The 18,874-nt window shown below is 43.2% G+C and overlaps 1 protein-coding gene across 4 annotated transcripts in view; it reads left to right on the top strand.

The window, feature by feature from the left end:
• Positions 1-18,874, top strand: part of DENND1A (DENN domain containing 1A) — a 509,451-nt gene that overhangs the window by 282,572 nt on the left and 208,005 nt on the right. For all 4 annotated transcript variants that reach the window (XM_047069226.1, XM_047069240.1, XM_047069220.1 and 1 more), the window contains exon 10: positions 7,648-7,748. In XM_047069226.1, coding sequence (XP_046925182.1) covers positions 7,648-7,748 — 101 coding nt within the window. The remainder of the gene's footprint in view (positions 1-7,647; positions 7,749-18,874) is intronic.

Raw genomic sequence — 18,874 nt, 5'->3', positions numbered from 1 at the left:
ATTAATACAGATCCTAGCACAGAGGCAGTTTCCTGTGAGCTAAGAGCACAGGCTCCAGAGCTAGACTCCCTAAGTTCATATCCTAGCTCTGGCACTAGCTCTGTGACCTTGCACAAGCTCCTTAAGTATGTAGTCACCTTAGTTTCCTCATCTGTAAAGTGGGGACACTGTGGCTACCCACCTTGCAGTGGTATTATGAAGATGAGATGAGTATATAGAAACACTTAGTACAGTGCTTGGCAGTAGTGAATACAGAGGAAGTGGTCGTGGTGGCTAGAGCATGGCTTCAATCTATCTGAGTTGACTGGTACTTTCTAAGATTGGATTTGCCTGAAAAAATGCTACAGGGGCGATTCTCCCCACCACCTCATGCCTTCATATCTAGTAACTCCCACCACCTGAGGTTTCCTCAGTTTCTTCACGTATGGCTACCTGAGAGGTGGGTACTCATGATTCCATGTTCAGTTACACCATCTTTCTTTTTAAAAAAATGTGATCCTTTATTAGAGCATTAGTGTAAATTGGCTAAACATAAATGAAGAGCTTAGGAATATTTTCAAAGAACTGTTAATATCCACTTACCCAAGAATTGAGGCGGCACATTTCTTCTTGAGTGCCAGCTTGGATCCATTGGCAATGGTTGCGTGGTTGGAGGAATCTTCAGGCCGTGGCCTGACTCCGTAGTTACTCATGTCCATCAGGCACAGAATGGAAGACAGCACCTTGCTGTCCCTGTGTTTAAATGAATTATCAATCCCCATGTAACTTTGCCTTTTTCTCTTTCACTTTCCTCACTCTTGGTGCTAGGGGCCTATTGGCATAATAGTTTCCCATACCGTAGCTTCTGCCCCTGCTTTGGAAGCTAGAGCTTTACTCTGGCAGTTTCAGCTGCTTTGCTATTTTGAAGTGTCAAATCTTGACACAAAAGCTTATCGTCCTGGCTAATAACTTACTCTAATTACTTTACCTAGTAGATAGCTTTAAAAAAAAAAAAAAAAAAAGGGGGGAGCCAGAAGTAGTTAAGCAGGGCATCGCCTGAGAAAGCTTCCTCTTGACTGGCTGCTCGTGCTCTCAGAGGAACGCACTCTGCTTGATTCCATGTTGGTGGGTTGGATTTTTTTTTTTTTCCTTTCCCCAGAGGATAGTGGAGAAACAAGAGGTAGGATGAGTTCCATCCAACTAAAAGAGAAACTACTGGAAGAAGGATTGTCTCCACCCCCTGCAAAAAAATAAAATAAAGAAGCATTACATTTTGGCTTCTAAGAAAAGCAGGACTTTCTTTGCTCTTTTCCCTCTTTCCACGCACATGTCTGGCATCTGTCTAGACCAGCTGAAGGTCTTTGATTTCTGAGGCCTTATAAGTTGTCTTTATGTTAAAGCATCTTTGATAGTTTCTTAAAAGCCAACTCTTCCCTCACTAAATATAGTAAACACAATGTGATCATAGCTGAACCGTTTGTAATGAAAGGTTTTTCTTATACCCTTGGAAGGGTTGAGTAGATTAACTTTCATAGTCCCTGCAAAAAACCTTTTTGTTGATTTCATTGTGGGTTTTCTATTTGAGAATAAGTAAAAATCAAAAACAAACGAAATCCACAACACTATTTGATTCACGGCACCGTTTATTTCCTGATGACTACAGAGGTGGTTTATAATTAAACAGAAGAATCTAGTTCTCAAACTGAGAGAGCTGACAACTTCTACAAGGCATACAACATTTTCTGCAACTGTCCTGCTTTGGAAAGTTCTTGGTTGAAATGAGTCGACTTAAAAATGACCTATCTTTAAAGTTAGAAATCTGGTATTCTTTCTGTACTCTGTTCGTTTGTAATCAATTTCCTGGTGTTTGGCTTCAGAGGGGAGATCCAGATGCTGCCTCTGACTAACCCCGTGATGAAGCAGGTGTCAGTTTGATCTTTCCTGAGTTCTAGGCTATGAAGAGTGACTGTGCCCATCTGATTGTCTGCCAGCCGTTGGAACTCAGAATCTCAATACCTTTTAGAGATGTGCAGCTTCAATTGTGATCTCTTAAGCAATTACAATTTGTTAAATGTCTGGTAATTTTGCCTGCCGTTCCTCATGATGTGAAGCTGAAGGCATCCTAACATTCCCCAGCATTTGCTCAGCACCTGCTCTGTGTCCAGCATAGTAAGAGAAGAGGAAGGGAAATCCAGTGTGGTCTCTGCCCTTGAGGAACTCACATCTTTGGTTTCACGCCCCTGGTCTCCTAAGATGATCTACCTCTGAGATATCCAGAGTGTTGGGGGTCAAGCACAGAGGAAGGCTGTGCCCTCCACAGTCAGGTGATAAGGCTGCAGTGGTTCTGACGTAGCACGTGAATTCCAGGTGGACCCCTATAACTGTAGACACGAGAAAGCAAGACTAGCTTTGAGACAGACCCTGTTTTACTTAGTCAGTCATAGCTTAGTATAGCTGAGGAAGGTGAGCTGGGGCAAAGGAGGCACATTCTTCACGTCAAAGGATGGCAGTTCCTCTAGATCAGAAATTGTCAGAGCTGGAAGAGGGCACAGAGATTACAGAGTCCAACTTCTCGTTTTCCATGTAGGTGAAATTGAGACCCAGGAGAAGAAGCAGCTTGCTCAGATCAAAAAGAGTTAATGGAAGCTCCATGGAAGTATATGAAAGGGAACATGACAGAAAGCCGGGCTTTCAAATAGGTGTGCCAGACTGGGGTATAAGCCTTTCCATTTGACCAACAATCATTATGCCACTGTCTAGAATTTCCAGTGGATTGAAGACCGTATAACACTTTAGTTAAGTATCACTAATCCCCAGGAAATTATCACATCTGTGTTTGTTTTAAAAATGATTATTTTCTGTTAATTGGCACTTTACCAGATGATTTGGTCATCTAACAGCACGGCAAATGTATTTCTACATAACGTGGCCATACTGATAGGAACAGTATCTTGCCTAACTCAGAATCCTCCGTATGATGTGTAGACACAGGGTAGACACTGAGAAATTTTTTTAGTTAACTTACATGTTGTGGAAACACAGCGGCTATTATAGCCTGACAGACCTGGATGTGAGTCCCAGTTCTGTCACTTATGAGCGGTGTGGCTTTGGGCAAGCTATTTCACCTTTGAGGCTGTTTCTGTATCTGAAATGTGGTGATGACTGTATATGTATGTAAACTTGCACACTTCTTAAACAATACTTTGCAATATCCTAAAATCCCCAACATGGTACCTGGCACATAACACTGTTGGGATTCCTTTTTTTTTTTTTTTTTTTCTTTCCATGGAGAGAGTCTTACTTTTGTTTCATGTTGAACTGCCGAGCTGCCATTAGGAATCTTTACACACACACACACACACACACACACACACACACACACACACACTCTCTCTCTCTCTCTCTCTCTCTCTCTCTCTCTCTCTCTCTCTGTGATTTTTCCAGCTCTATCATTGATCACTCTCCATGTCCTATTCCTATTGCCTTCTTTCTTTCTCTCCCTTTGCCTCAGAGAAAACTAATGGAGCCATACAGAAAGCTCCAAGATAGAACTGACCTTGTGCACCTTTAATTGAGGACAGAATTTACTAAAAGTGCGTCTAGAAACCCACCAGTGGTTTACTTTACAATCTGTGTCCTGGCTAGACTGGCTGTTGGCTGTATAATTTGTCTAGTTTTGTCTGGAGTCTTAGACTATTCAGCTGCTTCAGGGCAAAATCTTTTGGGGTGTCATTAAATGGGATTGATAATTGGCTTCTGATGAATATTCATTGTGACTAATGACTTTGGGCAAATTTTACACATACTATCTTTCTATTCTCCCACTGAGTGAGATTTTGATAGGATCATTTTCTTCAACTTGCACTTCAATTAAATATTCACAATGCCCCTTTGTTGCCTATAATCCAAATTGTATACTTCCATTACTTTAAAATTTTGTATTCTGTAAGGAATGAGCATAGGCTTTTAGGAACCTTAGTTTTAAAAATGGAGTTGGCCTTAGAGGTGTTTTTAAATTAAGTGGCTGATGATAATTTATGGGATATAATGTTATTTCTGATGAAGCTCTGATAAATCCCAGCACTTTTCTTGTGGTTGCCTCACCACTATTCCTAAGTAACGATGTACATTGTTTTGCCACTTAGTGTTTTGGAAAAGAGTCAAACAGTTTTCCTGTTTGTTTGTTTTCGTAATCAAATGGGTAAATGCATTTTACTTCAATTGCAGAGATTTGGCCTTTAGAAAACTCCCAATGAAGATGATGATGAAACACCGTAAAAGTTTGATTTTTATGAGAGATAGGTAATTTTAAAATCTTGACATTTAACTTTTAGGGTTTTTGTTTTTTGTTTTTTTAAGGAAAAGGAGACATGAAAAGAACATTGTCTGGAACTAAGATCTCTGCCACTTTATTGCTTGAAATAGGATTTTGACTCAAACCAACTTAAGCTAAAGAGAGGCAGGGAATCAAGTTCTATCTCAACCAGGAACATTCTATTGAATGACTTTTTCAAAGAGAATTACAAGTGAATTCGTGTGATGAGGACATCTTATGTTTGTATGTCACCTTATAGATTTTGAAGGGCTTTTACTTACTTATTTGATGTGTTGCAGAGTTATAGAATAGACATTTGTTGAATGAATGGATGAATGAATCCATCGACACGATTTCCCAGAAGTGGCATATTTGTGTGTCTGGGCTTGCCCTTATTGTTTTGGAATTTGAGTCATGTACCCCAGTCTGTGAGACTCATGGAAATGTTGGTCCGATAGTTGAAAGCCAGGCCACTATCTTTATATTGTGAATATATTTTAAGTTGGAATTGTTTTTTTATTTATGGAAGAAACATTGCATTAACTTCCACCTACATCTGTGCTGTGCCACTGAGAGAACATGGGGAAGAAGAGAGACATGGTCTTTCTGGGCCTTACAGTGAGAGGACAAATATGCAGACAGGTCTAGTCCCATTAATAATGGGGGCTTACACCCAGGAGAGCCGTGAGGGGAATGTAGTGCTTTCGCAGAGACCCAGAAGAGGAGGAGTTTGCTAGGGGCACAGATCCAGGAAAGGAGTACATAGCTACTCCTAAGTCTGAAATGATTTATTCAAAGGATAAAGTTGGAGAAGGCAGTAAAGACCATGGAGCTGCTCTACAGGTAGACTGAAAGTTGATGGAGACAGGCCTGCTCCAGACGTGCCCCCAAAGACTCCAAGTAGGATGTTACATGACCGGACCTGCATTTTAGGATGAGTACTTTGGCAGCTGGTTAAAGTATGGGCAGGAAGAGCTGGGGCCCAAAGCCAGGGTAGCCCTCCGGCCTGACTTCAGGGTGCAGTTGGAGTGAAGTTTGTTCATTTTCCATTCATACGACACCAGCAAAGATTTTTCATCTCTTCTAACCCTGAAGAGATTAGTCATGTAAAATGTGACAGCCTTCTTTATATGGAATCCTACTGAAATGGGTTGAGAAGGGATGGATTAAACCTACAAGCCTTGGCGGAGTCGCTGGGAACAGCTCTTGAGAGCTTGCTGGATCAGCTCCTGTTCATGACATGTACCTGATTTAAAGAACAGGGTCTGGAGGGAAAAGGAGGCGGGGGAGAAAGTAGCGGCCCTGGATTTAATACACAGCTCTCACAACTGTGAAACATCAGCAGAATATCCAATTTAAAGCTGTTCATGTTACACTAACCTCTGGGATTCTTTTAACTGGGCCTTGGCACGTCACTCTTTCGCCACGTAAATGTCCTTCTGTCAGCAAAGGCCAGTTAACAGCTTCCAAAAGAAGCAAAGTCCTCATGGGAACAGGCTTCCCAGAAACCAAAGAAACATTAAAGAAGAAAGGCAGAAAGAAACATGTGTTGTTGGCTTTTGTCGCTTCATAGCCGTATCTCCAAAGGTGTTGGGTTTTTTTCCTTCTATATTGAATTTTGTAGCAATTTTATTCCATTATATCTTTGTCCCTAATTTTTAATTCTCTCAAATCCTCAGATGATGTGTCTAGCTCTTAAGAAAAAGAAGGAATATGTCAAAAGAAGACGGAGCGGAAGGATTAGTCAATAAACAGTGTTGGGGCAATTGATTAACTATGTGGAAAAAATAAATTCTCACCTCCGTCCTTAAACCTAAATTAATTCCAGATGGATCAAAGAGTTAAATACTGGGGAAGAATTTGGAGGACTTTCTTAGTATAACAGCAGTAGAAACCATCATGAAGGAAAAGATTTGTCTGTGTAATTATTTAAGCCTTCTCTTCCCCCAGAAGTGCAAAGGAAATTACAGAAGGATAAATTATTTTCAGGAATGTTACAAAGGATTAGCATCCTTTGTATATCCAGTGTTTGCTTGTAAATTACTTTTTCAAAATACTAATGCTCAAAATACTAAGAATGCGAACAGACCATTTACCTAAGAAATATTACCAAGAACAGTGACAAGAGGTTAAGCCTTAGTCATGATCAGAGGAATAAGAAGAAAATCCAGATAGATACACTTTCAAAGCTACTAACTTGACTACGTTCTTAGTGCTGGTGAAGTATGGAGAGAACATTCTAGTACATGGCTGTGGGAGTGCAAAGAGACTCCATTCTTTATTATATTATTACATTTATTATATTATAGTTATTAAGTGCCTTAAAATATTTATAACCTTTGTCTCTGAATCCTATATTTAGGAACCGTGCATAAAAAGTATTGACATGGGGCAGACTGAGTGGCTCAATCTGTTAAGCGTCTGACTCTTGATTCAGCTCAGGTCATGATCTCATTGGTTCGTGGGATTGAGCCCTGCATCAGGCTCTGTGCTAACAGCATGGAGTCTGCTTGGGATTCTCTCTCTCCCTCTCTCTCTCTCTCTGCCCCTCCCCTGCTCAGGCTCTCTGTCTCAAATAAATAAATTAAAAAAAAAAAAAGTATGGACATGATCTGATTATATAACATAATGGTGGGAGAGTAGTTAAATGTAGTTTGGGAAATTCACTGAGTGTCATTAGAAGATAATGTTTCCTAAGAATATTTGAGGACGTGGGAAAATGCCAGCAAATAAACATAAACTTAAAAAAAGGTAAACGAGCACTGTATTTACAGTAATCCTAATTTTATTAGAAAAGGAAATAAAAGTGCCAATGTATGTAATACCCCAAAATGTCAAGTTATTTTCAGGTGGTGAAGACTTTTATTTTCTTTTATCCCTTTTCTCCATTTTCTAAAACTTTTACTGTCCATTGTGCATTAGCCTCATAAGCGGGGCAGGTGGGGGATTTCTTTTGAAAAGCAAGCTCTCACTAAATTTGAATTAGAGTGATTGGATTAGCTTACAATTTTAAATATGTTGAAAATTGTGTATTTAATTTTATTGCTCAACTCCAGTGACAGCATCTCCTTACTTTGATTTTCTTTAAATGTTTGAGAAAGACACACACACACACACACACACACACACACACACACACACACACACAGGAAGAGAGAATGAGTGGGGGAGGGGAAGAGGGGGGGGTGGACAAAGTATCCGTGCTGATAGCAGAGAGCCCGATGCGGGGCTCGGACTCAAGAACCACAAGATCGTGACCCGAGCTGAAGTCGGATACTTAAAAGACTGAGCCGCCCGGGTGCCCCCTCACTGTGATTTTTTAGCTCTGATTCTTTGATTTGCTTCTGTTGCAGTTGACTGCCTGCATCCACGGGTCTGCCGCGATGCTCTACCCCATGTTCTGGCAGCACGTGTACATCCCCGTCCTTCCTCCACACCTGTTGGACTACTGCTGGTAAGGCTGCTACTCCCCCTGTCCTCTGCTGTTCCTTCTCTAGGAACTGATGAGGATGTTAGGTCTGTAACTTGTGATGCAGCTGGTGACTAAACTAGAAATAGTAACTGGAAAATGACATGGATTTTCGACCATGGATTACATGGCCCTTTTGTTTCCAAACTGTTCTCATCTATGTGATGGCATTCTTAAAAGTTCAAGGCAGTAGATCATACTTCCCATTTCTCACTTTGGGGAAACCAAAGCACCAAGTAGTGGTGTGATTTCTTCCCCCCAAGATGGACTGGGGACTGGTGAGAAGAACACTTGAGGTACCCAAGGTCTTCACGTTTCGGCCATACCCTGGCACATTCTGTAGGAGTCGCTCTGGCTGTGGTTGGGGAGCACAAGCCAGACCTCAAAGCCCTCTGCTTTGACGGGAGTTTCGCTGTTCAGGGGAAATGTATTTTAGTGGAAGGCACGCGGCCTTAGAGTCCGCTCTGCCACCTTGGGCGAGTCGCTCAGCCTAAGACTTTGTCTCCTCATCTGTAAAATGAAGTTGTGCCATAAATAATATATGAAGATAAATGATACAGCAGAATAAAGGACATGATGTAGAAAACCTGACTCATGGTAGGCACTCACAAAATGTTTCTGCAGATACATTGTCACTATCTGTCCTCCACGGATTACCAAAAAAGAGTGTGTGTGTAACTGATTTGGATCTGTTTTTCTTCTGAATAATTTCTTTCTCTGGTGTTACTAAAGACATTGTCTCCAGACAGCTCAAGTCAGCAGACGTTGATAAGGGAGCACTGTACACGTATAGGAAAAAGTACCGCCTGAGAGAAATTAAGAGCTTCAGGAGGAAAGGACCCATTGAGGGATCACAGCCCTGTCACTTAAGAACAGATGATTTAGGGGGCACCCGGGTGGCTCAGTTGGTTGAGTGTCTGACTTCAGCCCAGGTCATGATCTCCTGGTTTGTGAGTTCAAGCCCGCGTCAGGCTCACTAATGTCAGCGCAGAGCCCGCTTTGGATCCTCGGTACTCCCCTAACCTCTCTCTACCCCTCTCCTGCTCACGTGTGCACACGCTCTCTCTGTCAAAAATAAATAAACATTAAAAAAAAAAAAAAAGATGATTTAGGATACTTGCCATCAGTTCAGATTGAGTCGAGGTCATAATTCTTGCTGGGTTCTTCCAGCCCATTTTGCAATCCTGTCACTGAAAAGGTTCATCGAGGTAGTCAAATTGTCCTGGGAGCTTAAAGGTATTCCGCAGGACTCCTAATCTGAATGTGTTGTGCTCGCTCTCATCCCAACAAGTCATGTGTACAACCAAGATGTAACTCAGGGCCATCAAGTAAAAATCAGTCACCCTCTCCAGGGCAGTGCAGGGCATTAAGTACCTTATCAAGGTAGGTGTTTTTATCTGTGCCTTTCTCCCACCTCTTAAGAAATTAAGGGACTGTCCCTCTGCTTAGACTTGCCACTTCCTCTTGAGCTTCTAAACCAACTCTCTTGGTTTTTCCATTCTGCCACATATCTCAGAGGAGAGGACTGTGTTTGCTGTCTAGTAGTTTGTTGTTGTTTGAGTCAAAGACTGGGAGGTTGGGTGGAGGAGGACCGTGACGCTCTGAAAGGAAGAAAGAGGTAGGGGGAGTGAGAGGGGGGAAGAGGACAAGACACAGAGCCAGGGGAGGTGGAGGAGGATGATGAGGGGAGTAGATGGAAAAGGTAGAAAGGGGACATGTGTTCCCTAAGACTCACACAGTGAGTCCCAGTTTCCTTAGCACACCTCCTGCCCCCCACCATGTAATAGTGTCACAGGCACCTACTCCCACACAGACAGGGGCCCCCTGTACCCATACATACACACTGACATGGGTCCCTTCCCTATGCCTGTGTCTCTGGTCCCACCCACCCGCAGACTCCCCCTGCACACCTCAGCCCAGGCATGTGCTCTAAGAAGAAGCCTTCAGGTTATCCCTGGAAGAGACTCCCCCGTGTGTCTTGATGCTGAGCCTCAGATAGGAGCACTGGTGGGCTTCTGAGTGACGGTATTGGTAGGAGGGGGCAGAGTCATTGCAGTTCCTCTGCCTCCCAAATAGTACAACCTTTTTTTTTTCCATTATTTGGGAAGCTTTGGTGGCTAAATTGTCAGCTAGCTTAAAACTAGCAGCTTACGTTCCCAGAACCATGCAGAGAAAAATGCTTTGTCAGTTACAGCGATAACAGTAGCTGCCATTGTTGAACGTCTCCTGTGCCCCAGTCTGTGATGTCACTTAATTCTTCTAGCAACCCCATAAGACAGGTATTGTTAGCTCCATTTCACAGATAGGTAAACCAAGGCCCCAAGAGGTTTAGTAACTTGCTCCAATATAGATAGCGTGTACTGTATGATTCCATTTTTATAAAAACAAACGTGTGTGCATATAAAACACAAAAATGTGGATATATGTACATATGTAGATGTATGAATGTGGATATATGTAGACACACACAGATACACACAGGCAGAAATCAAAGAGGACATACACCACGGTGTTAGCAGGGATTGGTGATGGGGAAGAGGGAGAAGAATGCTGCATGATTTTTGTTTTATTTTATTCTGTTTCTCCAGTGAAAAGTATGGTTTCCATAGCTTACAAGTTTCCCTTTAAGAAAATCATTTATTCTAGCCAGTTGTTATTTCCAGCCCTCCATTCTTGTTTGCTTAAAGGATTTATCGGCTGTATTGCTCTTTGCTGTGGAAGGTGATCCCAGATCCTCTTTCCAACTTCCTCTCTCAACGCCAGCCCTCTCATGAGCTGTGGTAGCGGCCTGTCCGAGAGCGATGATGCCGACAGGTCTTCCTTAAGAGGGAGACTTGACAATGAAAACTATTAAGCCCTTGTCTCTCCCCCACCTTGCACTCCAAAAAATCCAAGTGAAGACTTGTCTTTTTCAGAGCCTGAGTGGGTTTTTTGATTAGGCTCCATCTTAGAGGTTTCTGTGTATGTGACCGTGGTCCCTCTCCTGGTCTCTTGTTTTCACAGTAGAACTTTTTTTGACATTTGACCAGAGGATGATTGCAGGCCAGTGGGGGGTTGGTATCTGTTTATTAACTACAAGATGTAAGAATGATGAAATAAAAGACCCCAAGAGGAAAAACAGATCCTCCATTCAAGGCTTGATTTGATCACCTTCAGCCTGCTACCAACTGCTTTGGTCAGAAACTACAAATGTCCTGAAATTTGAGTCAATGCTAATAACTTTATTCTATTGTGCTCGGTGACTTTCACCACTGTTGAGTTTAATCCTTGGTGGTAAGAGCCAGCAGGGATAACTAGCATTTTGAGTAAAGTGCTAGGAGCTTGAAACATGTAAATTTGAAGGAGGTTTGTTCCTCTGCAGATGATTTAAATGTTAAGTACGTCCCCATGCAGGGGATACACGAAATGGAATCTGAAAACTATTATCTCCTGTAGAAATGAACTCTCAATTTACTCACTGCACAGGAAGGGCAGATTCTAGTCATTTTCACTGCCAGCAGGTGCCCTTTCTATGCATAATAGACTTCGAAAGTGTAATTAACACATGAGGACCACTGCTGCCAGTTTTTCTTCAGGTACATGCTGCTCGGGGTTTTCAGGACAACAGTGTAGGCTGTAAGAGCTTTTTACATGGCACTTGAAGATGAGGTGTTCATTGACTTCTGGACAAAGACATGTTAAATGAGGCTGAGTCCAGATCCTGCTGTTGGTATCGCAAGTCATGGTGCTTGGGCCCAGAGCCCCCAAGAGCTCTAATGCAGCCTAGTGTAGAACAGAGGCCAGGAGCCCAAAGCTCTGGGATGCGGTGAATGTGTGGAAAGTATGATGCTGAAATCCCCGCAATTATGTGGACTAATTGCACATTCACAAATACAGCAACCAATTATCTGAGTTAACTTTAATTAGAGGTATAATCACAGATTTTAATTATCTGAATAAATCAGTTTAGTACAAATAGTCTGCCCTGAATATTTCCCAAATTAAAATTTTCAGCTCCCTTCCCATTTTTGGAGAGGGTGGTAAAGAAAGTGCTGAGGCTTTGGATTCGGACAGACCTGGGTTCAAATCTCAATTTCATCTCTTATTAGCTGTGTCACCATTAAAAATCTATTTTATCTCTCTGATCTGCAATATTTTTTTTCTGTAAAGTGGGTTTAATTTACCTACTTTGAAGAGCAGCTTTAGGAATCAGAGATGTTGGTCATCCAGTGGTACACAGGCCATTTAGTAAATGGTGGTTGTTCTTATCATGGTTATTATAAACATGGGACATGGATTTTTGGTTTCCAGAAGGTTTAACTCACATCAAACATTCTTGCTTCTGCTGCTTTGTGAGCTCAGGGGAAAACTTTATAATTCATCTTTTCTTTTTACCCCTCAGATTGTTTTTATTTTGATTTTTTTTTTTATTTAACTTGAGTTATTGTATGGTTGTTTTCATTTGCAGCTGTGGCATAAGAATGAAAAGAAAAGAAACAAAAGCAGATGGCAGAGAAAACGAAAGGAGTAAGACATTTCCAGCCCTTATGAATATTTAAAAACATGTGCTGCTGGTTCCTTTCTACTTTAGATCTGTACCATTTTCTTGACTTTGAAAGTGAAAATGAGAATGTTCCCCTACCTTGGCTGATGGCAGCCCTGACCTTGGCCAGTGTTGGGAGAGCCTGCCCACTTCTGGGACAGAAGGACTAACTTGCTGATGAGAATCTGCATTTCCTTTCATTATAATAATCACCATCTCTTGAGTAGTGTGTACCAAACTCTTTATAAACACTATTGCAGATCTTCAAAATCAGGCCATAAAGTAAATAGTACTGGCTCCACTGTATGGATTAGGAAATTGAACCTCAGGGAGGTTTAGTGATTTCAACCACTGTGACACAGCTAAGAAATGGTAGAGCTTGCCCTTGAAATGTAAGGCCTCCTCATGTTAAAGCTTTCCTTATTAATATCCTCCAAAGTTTTAGAGAATAAGTTGCACCCATCACCAAGATTTGGTGAAAAATTTTTTCATGTAGGCTCCTTGATAACTTGCTAATTATAGACTTACGTTGTTCATTCAGAAAACATTTATAGGGCCCTTACTGTGTACTGGGCACTATGCTAATTAAATGTTGCTAATAAAAGGTCCCAATAGAAACCACATGGTATTTCCCACATAAATTCCTTTTTCTGCCTTATTCTTTCAGAAGTAGTCCTAAATAAGGACTCCAGTCAGTTCCCAAATTGAATCGTGTCTTTGGGTTATTCTGGACACTTGTGGACCCACCTTTTTGACAAAATATTTCCAGGGCAGATCAGGGCAAGTTCACATTGTCCCCCAGGGGCCAGCCAGATCAAGAGCCACGTTAGTAGCTAATTCTGATGCTCTCTGAGGACACGGTTGAACCAAAAAGTTATATCCTATGTGTACAATTAAGGTGTGAATTTTGCATTTGTCTTTGTAAAATGCATTCTATTTCCTGACATTTCTAGAGGATTCTGTAAGCCGTTTTTCCACTCAGCTTGGGCATGCTCAGATTCTCTGTGAGAGATACCAGTTCTAGATCCTTTATCCATGCTGCCTGTCATGTTCTGAATCGGTCCCCACATGCTGCATCATGCATTCCGTCTAGAATTTTTAGCAAACGGTCTGAAATGTGCCAGGGTGCACGGTCCATGTGGGTGGAGGGCATCAGTCTGGACACAGCTATGAAGTGACTTCTGGATGACCGGAGCTAGGTCCAGTTGAATCTCTGTCTTCATTGATGCCATGAGATTTTGCATAGGGAGTAAATTGATTCTCAAGTTAGTGGGATTCTTGATATTCTTAGTGACAGAAATAAAAATCAATGAAGTGTGGTGTGGTGGAAACAGAAAAACCTGGCTTTGTTCTGGCTTCCCCAGTCACTAGCTTGAACCTCTCTGAGCCTCCTTTCTCTTCTGTCAAACATGGATAGTAATTACTACTGACACAAAGCAGGTGTTCTATAAATAGTACGTACTATTTTTTGTTATTAATAACTACATATACGTATTTATAGTTCTATTAATACGAATGTATATAAATGGCCCAAGAAAATCCAGTCGAAATACACAACCCCCAGGTAGAATGGGAGTAGGTTAGGTAGACAGGTGTGGCTAAAATTCTCCTATAAATACCAAACCCTGGGATAGGTAGGTTTTGTTAAAGATTGAATCCTAGAGGCTCCTGGGTGGCTCAAGTTGGTTAGGCGTCCAAGTTCGGTTCAGGTCATGATCTCGAGGTCCGTGAGTTCGAGCTCTGCGTTGGGCTCTGTGCTGACAGCTCAGAGCCTGGAGCCTGTTTCGGATTCTGTGTCTTCCCTCTCTCTCTGCCCCTCCCCCATTCATGCTCTGTCTCTGCCTTTCAAAAATAAATGTTAAAAAAAAAGATTTTAAAGATTGAATTCCAATAAGTGAACAAAAACTGTCATTTCTATTGTACAGCAAGTATTTATGAGTGCCTACTACAACCCATTGGGTTGGCATTGGGCATAGAAAGGTAGGAGAAAACAGTCCTTCACAAAAGAACTCAGGTCTCCAGGCAAGAATGGGAGAACAGATTTTTTTAAGCTAAGAAGCAACAAGTCACCAAGACAGGGTGGAACACCACACCAGGAGCTCCTCTGGGAGCAGGAGGATGGGATAAGGGCCAGGGTTTCAGTCCCAGGTAGAAGAAGCAGGGAAATGCACCGTGTGTGTTGGTTGAATAAAAGGAAATTACAGATTTCCAGATAAATCTCTTAGTAAGAATTGGCTAAACTTGACCCTGACATTTGAACAGAGAGGCTGAGTAGGAGACAAGTTAAGTTTTGGGTCCAAATCCTGGCTCTGGTCCCACTGAATACATGTCTTTGGGTGAATCACATAACGTCTCCAAGCCTCAGTTTCCTCATCCACCAAAGTATAGCTAAAAATATGGTTGTCCGTGAAAAGCCTGACAACCAGAAAATTTGTTTGCTGTCCACCATCAGAGCCCTACGTCAAGATGCACGTGCATTTCCTGCAGCAGCACCCAAGACTGAGAATGCTGAGAGCCTTTGGAGGAAGTTTTGGACAATTTATGAGTAAAGTGTCTTCCTGGTGGAAAAAATGTCAGAGAGAAGAGACTGGGCTCTTTGTATTATCGATGCTATAGATTCTGTAGGAAGGTAGGGTTCTGTAGGTTCTATAGGTTCAAGTTCTCCATTTGATGTAAACAAAATTTTTTAATATTTATTTATTTATTTATTTGAAAGAGAAAGCACAAGCAGGGGAAGGGCAGAGAGAGAGGGAGATACAGAATCCGAAGCAGGCCCCAGGCTCCGAGCTGTCAGCACAGAGCCTGACACGGGGCTCGAACTCACAAACTGTGAGATCATGATCTGAGCCGAAGTTGGACACTTAACCAACTGAGCCACCCAGGCGACCCCCATTTGATTTTTTTAATTAAAATATAATTCATATACTGCAAAAATTACCCTTTTTAAAACTCTACAATTCAGTGGGTTTATGTGTATTCCCAAGGTTGTGCAACCATCACCACTATTTCCAGGTCCATTAGATTTTTTTTAATAAATATTTTTTAATGTTTGTTTATTTTTGAGAGAGCACAAGTGGGGGAGGGGTAGAGAGGGAGACACAGAATCTGAAGCAGGCTCCAGGCTCTGAGCTGTCAGCGCGGAGCCCGACGCGGGGCTCAAACTGACGAACCAAGATCATGAAACGAGGTCATGACCTGAGCTCAGTGATCAATGGATCCTGACCTGGATCCATTAGAAATTTGATACATTCTTTATTGTTAATAAGGTAATTCATCCTTATTTTAAAACATACATTTTTTTTTTAACCTTCCACAAACATATCCAGCAGAAAGCAAATGTCCTGTGAAAATGAGCAATCCATGTAGGTGGTTGGCATCAGACCCTTTACTTGGTCCCTCCAAGGTGCCCCTGTTGGCCCAGATGCTAGGGATGCAGCAGAACAGCTTATCCGGCCTCAGCATCTCGTGCCCGCAACGGGGCAGAGACTTGCAGGGTTAGAGAAGACATCGTGCCCCTTTACCACGGGATTGGCCCTTCCGAAGTTGGAGGTGGGGATTGTCGGCTCACCCACCCGCCCTGCGGCCCTCCATCTCCTCTGCTGCCACATATACCTCTGAGCAGCAGAACCCGCCCTGCTGGGCCCACCTTGCCAGTCCCCGCCCTGCTGCCTGATGTGTTACAGGGCAGCACGGCTTGCCTCCCTTGCCCCGGTGTCTGACTGGCCTCCCTGGAACACGGCTGGCCCTGACCTCTGCTTATACGACCAAGCCTTGGCCTGGCTTTCCATTTCTCGAGACACATTCTGTGTCTGATTCCTCACTCCTCCCTGACATGGAGCCTGTCTTAGACCCAGTACTTAGAAGACTGTGGCACTTCTGTGGCACAGCATAGCGGTCTCTATAGCCAAAAGATTCTAGACACGTTCCTGGACACCAATAGAGCAGGAGCCACAGTAGTGCCGTCGTGCCTCAGCAGTGGAGGAAGTTACCTCATGGCAGGACTCTGGGGACAAGTGCCCCTGCCTCTCTCCATTGTTGGGACAAGGGAGAGTCCGTGGGGCCACCAGCACAGTGCTAGGCTCAGCATAATCTCTCAACCAAAGTGGGTTTGTGATCGCCCTTAAATATTTGAAAGAATGAGAGGCCAGGCTAAGAAGTAATTGGATGCCGTGCATCTTGACACGTGACATATCTTAGTCCTGGAAAGACAAAAAGAAGAAATTTTCCCCACTTACTAGTTGCATTCTGAATTTTTACATTGACGAGAGGGGCTTGCTTTCTTTTGATTTATCCATAAACCTCTTTCACGCTCTCTCTTTCTCTCCTCATTTCTTTCAAACCTCCCTCATTCATTCCTGCATTTCTAGGAGAGTCTCACGAGCTGTTGGTGGATCCCAACTTGAGATTTCCCTTTGCATCTGGCTCCGGCTGTTATGGTTCTCATTGAACTCTCTGGGGCAATAGAGAGCCCTGTCTCCTGACCTTTTTTTTCTGTGATTAACTTCTCCTGCTGCAGCGGTCTTAGCCATGGAGCCCTGCTTGATGTTTTCCAAGTATGTCTCCTTCCGGTAGACTGAGGAGGCACAAAAGGGCGGACCACTTCAGGCTTTGATGTTGACCTTTCCAGGTTTTCACCCAGGCGTTATCTTTGTAGCTCACGTATTCGTTTAGGTTGGGTTCGGGGGGCTTAAAGCTCTGAAAGCCATCTCCCCCCCCTTCCAGGGTTACCCCAGGAAGCCACAGGGCCCCACTCAGAAGGGCACTGTCCCCTCTCCCCCCTTTCATGCATCAGCTGCAGCGATAGACATGTGTCCCATTAGCAAACCATCTCTAGCGCCCGAACCATGCACACCCAGCTCCCCCACTGTTGTGAGCCCTGTGCTCTGGCTACCCAAGCACACATGAAAGTGGACGGTCTGTGCCTCCTCTCCCGGTCTGGGATTGCTCTTGTCCTCTCACGGGTCCTCATCCTGGGCTATTGCTCATAAATCAGGGACAGCGGGGTGGAAACCAGGCATGAAGTTAAATACCTTTTTCCCCTAAGAGAACCTTGATTAACTCATGGCATTTGTGCCCCTTCCACTTTTCAAGCCATATTTTCTGCCTCTTACCAGCTGTGACCTTTGTCGAGTCACTTAATCTGTTTGAGCCATAGATTCCTCTGTAAATTATGGAGATCAGCCTTTCAAGATTGCTGCCACGATGAAGTGAGGTCATCTGAGGTCTGCCCCACCACGCCTTGTATGTTTCCTTATAGCACTTTATACACATACTCTAATACGCTTATTTAATGCCTACTCTTAACTGTAAATTCCAGATAGGCAGGTACCAGAACTGTTCTCTCCTGTGTCCCAGCCCGATGTGATGCCTGACACCTAGTAATATTTGTTGGTTGACTGACCAGCATATGAAAGACACTGAGCACATAATAAATGTGCCATCAGATGTTAGTTTTCTCTTTTCTGTCCCCAGTTGCCTTTTTAAAATTCAAGCTCCTGAGCGGCTAGTTTATTTTTCTCTACGGACGCCGTGAATCCTGTTACGATCTTATTTTCCTGGGTGGGTGTCGGCAGCTGGAGTGTCACAGCCAGATTTGTGGCCCTCCCAGCCAGTGTACGAAACCTCACCCCAGCTTGCGATTTTTCCCTTTGCCCCTGTTTCCTTTCCTGCTTTTGTTGCTGTGTTAACCTGCTTTAAAGCTTGTTTAGAACAAAAAAAAAAAAAGAGTATCAATTCATTTAAGGGAGTAAGGCTAACAGATTTATTCTGTGGAGTATCTACTTGCTGTTTTATTTTTCAATTACAGTTGTCAAATGACTTTTTTTTCTTTAAGTTAGCATAATGGTTAAGGGAGGTTCATATTTAGCAGGAGTAGTATAAAAGACTTTGCAGTAGAGGGATTTGAGCTGGAATCACCATTAACTGTGACCATGGGCAGGTTTCTGAGAATCCTTTTTTTAATCCGTAAAATGGATGGTATAAATTGGATTCTTTGGGGGATTAAATGAGATAAGGTAGCTAAAGCCTCCTGCACAGCCCTCTGACTCCGGGAAACAGGAAACAGTTGGGTTCTCCTGTGGCTGACCATCTAGAATAACTGTGCAAATTAACCTGTGCTTTATGCCAAGTGGGCAACCCACACAGAAGCCTCTAAGAAGGGAGGTGTTTGCAACCACTGGGGTTCTGTGAGAAGTGGTGCTTAATGGGCACGCAGGTTCAGGAGGACCTGAAGGAAGAGGGCTTGAGGCCCAGGGGACACCGTATGACTAAGGGCTCAGAGGCAGGCTGGGAACAAGAGGATTCCTCTGGTGAGGGGAGGTGGGGATTGGCGTTGACGGGACATGATGTGACACGGTTGAGACCTGGTCCAGCTGCTGACCGGCCCTCAGAAAGCAGATTAGAGGAGATCTAATCTCCTTCCCCTCCTCCTTCCACTGGCCTCGCCGAGGCTGGGCTTCTGGGAAACGTCTTGTCTCAGCAGAGCAGACTTGGGTTCTGGTCTGTTCTGTCATTTTGCCAGCTGTGTGACCTGCATGACCTTCACGTCTTCACCTTTATGGTGGCAGTAGCAGTAGTGCCTGCCTCACAC

The sequence above is a fragment of the Lynx rufus genome, unplaced genomic scaffold, assembly GCF_022079265.1.
Source record: "Lynx rufus isolate CCGP_SWC_20201006 ecotype Redwood Valley unplaced genomic scaffold, mLynRuf1.p SCAF_10, whole genome shotgun sequence".
Taxonomy (NCBI): Eukaryota; Metazoa; Chordata; class Mammalia; order Carnivora; family Felidae; genus Lynx; species Lynx rufus.
The sequence above is the reverse complement of the archived record's forward strand: the minus strand, read 5'-3'. Positions and strand labels throughout refer to the sequence as shown.